We start from the raw sequence: 5996 nt of genomic DNA, 5'->3' as shown, positions 1-5996 counted from the left end.
GTTTTATATGGCTCAAAGTTATGCGTGATACATCATCATTGCAGAAACTGTTTCGGATTACAGTCATGTACCTTCCAATTGCATAACATTTCTCTCCATTCCCAAGATTGACAACAGCAAATGTCTCTATTTTGAAAAAATTCCCATCTCTGAGAGAAACTGTGAAACTATTCCTCTTTTTCAGTTTGCCATATTGTTCAGAGTGAATTCTCACCATTCACAATTATTCTGTCATACTGCTTAAAATATAAACCAGATGGTACCTGTTCTGCAACACTGTGTAAAGCATGGTAGTACTTCCTTTCCAGTTTTTTTCTTTTTGGTGTACCAAGCACAGTAATGTTGTCTACTTCATCAGCTCCCTGAAATTGGCGTTTGTTTACAGCAGAATGAAAGAAACAACTTTTCAGCTGGCATGTTATGCAACTTTTCTTTAAACATCTTAAGCGATTGTTCCATCAGAAACTTACGACACATTTGCAGTGGAACCGCCCGAGTGCCTTTAACCATGTCAAGCAAATGTCCATTGTATGACTCATAAAGGAAAGCAGAGTGTGCCCATAATGGCCCCAGTCCCGTACACTTTTCACAAGATGCAATGTACAGTGAACATTGTAACTCACATGCTCTGTACCATACAGCTTTTCAGTCAGGACTACAAAATGAATGAATACCCGTTCACAGTGGTATAGCTGTTCCTCACTAATGCTCTGACTGGTTAAGATTGCAATACCTTCAACAAACAAACACCAGTGTAAGAAATATTTTTCTTGCAAAATTCCTTTTAACACTGGAACACTGTAGAAGACAAGCCAAGCAAACCATTCATGCGCTTTCCAAAACTTGTACTGAGTGACTGAGCGTGGTATGCGGGATATATTTGATGGTGGTTTAATAGGAAGGAGTCTGGAATCTATACGCTCTACCTATGTACCATGATAAAATGGGTATCTGTGGTACTTTGATTCCACCCACAACCTCATCATTTGTCTGGCAACACCCAGAAGTGCACAGTGCATGTAGTCAGGAATAAACCCATTGATAATGTCAAAGTTAGGGATACACATAAGAATACTAGATCCTTTCACACCACATACAGTTTTCTTATTCTGAAAAGCATGCTCTGCTTGTTCTATGGTTTCAGTACTGCTCCTCAGTATAAAATCTTTCTTGTAAGGGTATGCCCTAGTCACCCCTCTGCCTTTTGGTACATTTGTACCAGGATCTGTACAAAACCCACATCCATGTAGGCCATTGAACTGCATCATATTCTGCAAAAGTGGTCTGGCAACAGAGTCACAAATAGCTACAGTGCACACAACTTTAGAATTGATCTTCTCTTGCGTTACTGCATTCTCCCAGTCAACCCCACTCTGCATTAAGTCCTGACATTCATTAACAAATGGCTGAAGATATAGATTCATATCTGGGTTTTTGCTACCAAACCAGAGAGAAGCCATAAGCACATGTTTCAATCTTTCCACTGGAGGAAGTTCATTCAGAACACATAATACAGGCCAAACACTATAGTGGGAGGACTTAAAGACTGGAACACCATCACATCCGAAATTCACTGATAAAGTGTTGGAAGGAGAACTGTTTAAAACTTTTTCATACAAAGTTCCATCCTGAATGTCACTGTAATTGCCGGTTGTTGATCTTTCTTTGAGAAAATCCAAATGTTTCTGTACACTAATGTCATTTAGAAGTGCTTTTATTTGACTTTTGAGTGGCATATAGAAGAAAAATTGCCCTTTGCTTATGTTGTGACTAGCCACCCATTTTTTCCCACAAAAACTACAATTTCCAGAAGTAGCTTTGTTCCCTAGAAGCATTTCACATGTTTCGCAGATTAAATAAATATCTATTATCCCTTTACAGTCTGAAAAGTACTTTTCAAAATAGTACTGGTACTTGTAACTGGTACTGTGTCATCACCACCAATGTGATTTAATAGTTTTAAAATGTCTTCCAGGGCTTCATTAGTGAGCTGATGTTTAGTTTTAAGAGCTAAAAGAAGGAGGTAGTTCTGGTCAGTGGACGATATTGCATTCGAAGATGTCTCATCCTGCAGAGAAAATAAGAGGGGAATAAGAGTTATTTCTTGTAACTCCATTACAGGCTTTACATGACAGAAAAATGTTGCAATATTAATACTTTAAATGTAACACCAGCATTAGCATATTATAATTGAAAGTAATGTCCAATCTAAATTGACAAATTTAACATTTTGAGATAAATGCTTAATTCATGAGGCACCTTGCTCATTTAAAATGTTATGTTTTAGAGGATGCAATCATTAGCTATTCTAGGTCAATAAATGAATGTACTGAAAGTGCAATTTCAAGATACCTTGTTTGTTACAGAATTTTACATATCTTAAGAGGGGCTAATTGTATCATTAGATAATCACATACTGAATCATCCAAGTAGGAGGCCTTAAATGTTTGGGTCTGTGCATTTTATGTACCATAACAGCATTACATGGTGACTGGGCATCATTTTCAGACTGGCCATATGTGTTGTGTGTGAAAACACGTGCCTCTATTTCACAGTTTGGATTATCTTCTCTGGTGGTTCCTCTTCCTGAGCATACATCTCAGAGCATGCACAGGGTCTTGACATACCCTCTTCTGTTCTGTGAGGCTGTGCAGTGGGTCTTGAAAGATATCCCTTTACTGTGTCAAACCCCCCTTCCAAGTTTGTGTTGGTCTTAAAAAGAAGTCTCTCCTCTGGACAAGCCAATATCTCAGTGGCAGTGACTTGTTCAGATACAGGTGTTCCCTGTAAAAACAATTGTAAAGCGGAATGCACAGTGTAAACATATCTTACTGTTTAATTTGCATTACTTAACAAAACAATATAAATTATTTCTTAATTTTACTAAATATCACCAAAAAATAAGTGTGTACAAATTGAATAACTGCATATTAAGGTGGGAGGTGCCAGATAGGTTGTAGGTGAATTGTAATTGATATTTTGGCAAAATCACAATTCACCATACTTATCATGGCATCACCCCCCTTTACATAATAATTACTCTTGATTAAATACCCTTGTTATTTAGGACCTTTTTCACTGCACCCTTATTTTTATTTTAAATAAAGTATGTCCAGAAAACCTTAAGATTATAGATTAAACCCTGTTGATTGCCAACAGGTGCCACAATCTCAGAATTTACATGATTTTGTACAGCTCCACCTTTGGCTTTGCTAAAACAAATACCTTTTCGCTTTCTTCCCTATGATTAGACTATATACATATATATATATATATATATATAATCTCGATCTGGTTACATTTTCTAATAATACAATGTTGCTGCTTACCTCTGTGTCCGATTCCTTTCGTTTTTTTTCCAGCTGTCTGCATTCCTGTGAGCTTTAGGGAATGTTTTAAGTTAGAAAAACAATACAAAACTCTGAAATAACAAAAATATACCACATAAAATATGTGTTTAAGTAATACTTACAGCTTTCTTTTCATTCTTGATTTTGTTCTCTTCGGGATACCTCCAGTTCCACAACGTTACTACCGTTTGTACAGGAAAACTGGAGGAATATTTTCTTTTTCTTCCATTTTACACACACGCACACGTAATAATTAGTTTAATCTGCTACTCGTATTAATCTTTATTATTGTCTGACTGTATCAAAAATTGAAAAAAGTAGCCCAATGCCATAGCATTGCCAAATGGAATGTGTTCGCAATAAAAAAATCTACCTGTGGGTTTTTTGTAATTGGGAGCGAACTGATCTGGCAACAGGACTCGCGAGAAGAGGCTCGAGAGTATGCAAATGACCGCCACAGTTCAAAACGTGTTTCGATCATTTACCGTTGAATACGGTTTGAACTCGAAGAGGAAGATCGGACAGTTGCAATGTATTTGCTGGTTAAATAGAGTAGTGGGTCTTGTAAGATTTGGCTCATAGTCTGTATCATTAGAGTGTTTTATGCAGCTTAATTCCCATCGTTGTTAGAAAGGTTTCACAACTTTCTAAATGTTTCTGTGTTCTGATTTAGGATCTATTCATGTATGTTTTTGGTGAATTATCCTTTCTGTCATGCACATTATTGTAAGTGGAATAAACACAGATCTGAGAGAATAAAAAATATCCACGTTATTGCCTGTTGTTGAGTCATATTTGTACAAATGCACATACTTTGTAGGATCATTTATTAGTCTTTTTTGCTTAAATATGTAAAAAAATATATTACATGTATCTTGTCATGGAAAAATGTTTTATTTTATATATTTAAAATTGTATGCAATGTATTTCAAACACACAAAGTTTGCATTTTACTTATATTAGTTCACAATGTAATGGATACATGTAATATACCTTTTAAAAGTATTAATGATATTAACCTGTTAAAAATATATATGTAACATATTATTATTATTATTTATTTCTTAGCAGACGCCCTTATCCAGGGCAACTTACAATTGTTACAAGATATCACATTATACATTATTTCACATTATACAGATATCACATTATTTTACATACAATTACCCATTTATACAGTTGGGTTTTTACTAGAGCAATCTAGGTAAAGTACCTTGCTCAAGGGTACAACAGCAGTGTCCCCCACTGGGGATTGAACCCACAACCCTCCAGTCCAGAGTCCAGAGCCCTAACCACTACTCCACACTGCTGCCCCATATACAAATAGTGTTTAATACATACATTAAAATTATATTAAATATACATTTTGGATACATTATATAATAATATATTGTACTACTAGGTAACATATAAATAGTATATGCATTTTTTATATTTATACTATATAAAATATGCATTTTATTTATATTTGTAGTACTATATAAATATGAACTGTACCACAGAAAAGTAATATATCTCTGCATATATTATAACTGTATAAAATTTATAACATTTTATATATATTTCATACATTTTAAAAATATTTTATATATATTTACAATGACAGTATTTTTATATGAAACATGTATTTTACAATGTATTTTTCATATACCAAAAAGGGGCCAATTTTGGTATATGAAAAATATATAAAATATCATGATAATATATTGATTTTAACATCATAAAAGATTTTGGAAAAATATATGTATTTTACAATTTAGAAAATATATTTAAAATATATGTTTGTTCCGTATGGGTAATAATAAAGAATGAATGCGATAAGGCAACCAGCCGAACTGACAATGTCCATAAATGTCCATGAGAACTGGAAAGCTTTCAAACAGAGTTTTGAACTGTATATTTTGGCGATTGGCACAGAGGAAAAAAGCAAAAGATAGCGTTGCTTCTGACTAACAGAAGGAGAAAATGACAAGTGCGCGGCTGTCTTGGAAAAAAATTGAATCGTATTGCACACCAAGAAAAAATGAATATCTACAAAACCTTGTGTTCAGAATCGGATTGCAGAAAGACGATGAACCGTTTGAACGCTACAGAACTGATTTGCAGCTTTAAAGCCAGTCTTGTGACTTTGGCGTGCTGTGTAACTCCATGAAACGAAATAGTAATAGGAATACAATTCAATAAGGTATGCGTACGTCTTTTTCAAGAGAGGCGGACTTAAATCCAGCAGAGGCCACGAAGTTACAAATGAAAATGTTTGACAATGGAAAAGATATGGTTATGGAGGTAGGGCAGAAAGACAAAAGTAATAAAAGTGACAAGACCCGCTCAGATAAAACCAAGGAGCGCCAGTCTAAAATATGCGCTGATGCAGTCCTACTTCCTGAAACATCTTATCTGGTTTTCTGGAAATAAAATGGAAATCCCCTGTCTGCTACCTCTTTTCTTGATGTAGCAACAACCAAAACCACATCAGAACAACTTGAGAAAGACATCACTGGAAGTTTTAAAAAAACCACAAATGTACGACCCAGTTCAGTGTGGTTTCTATAATAGTTGTGATTTTATCTGGTTATTTCAACGTGCCATTTCCTATTATAAAGAGAGCGGGGGTAATTTTGCTGCTATTTTTAATGTCTAGTTCAC

The 5996-nt window shown here is 34.9% G+C and overlaps 1 protein-coding gene across 1 annotated transcript in view; it reads right to left on the bottom strand.

Annotated features, from left to right (window-relative positions):
- The window catches only part of LOC131733740 (uncharacterized), a 4732-nt gene extending 1018 nt beyond the window's left edge, over positions 1–3714 (bottom strand). The window contains exons 1-4 of the mRNA XM_059021226.1: positions 3473–3714; positions 3330–3381; positions 2628–2784; positions 1–2068 (exon numbers count right to left, since the gene is read on the bottom strand). The exon at positions 1–2068 is cut by the window's left edge and continues 1018 nt beyond it. Of these exons, the coding sequence (XP_058877209.1) occupies positions 927–1835 (909 nt within the window). The 5' untranslated portion in view covers positions 1836–2068; positions 2628–2784; positions 3330–3381; positions 3473–3714 and the 3' untranslated portion in view covers positions 1–926. The remainder of the gene's footprint in view (positions 2069–2627; positions 2785–3329; positions 3382–3472) is intronic.
- Between the last annotated feature and the right edge of the window lie 2282 nt (positions 3715–5996).

The sequence above is a fragment of the Acipenser ruthenus genome, chromosome 4 (assembly GCF_902713425.1).
Source record: "Acipenser ruthenus chromosome 4, fAciRut3.2 maternal haplotype, whole genome shotgun sequence".
In the NCBI taxonomy this organism is placed as follows: Eukaryota; Metazoa; Chordata; class Actinopteri; order Acipenseriformes; family Acipenseridae; genus Acipenser; species Acipenser ruthenus.
This window is presented reverse-complemented; position numbering and strand designations above follow the sequence as displayed.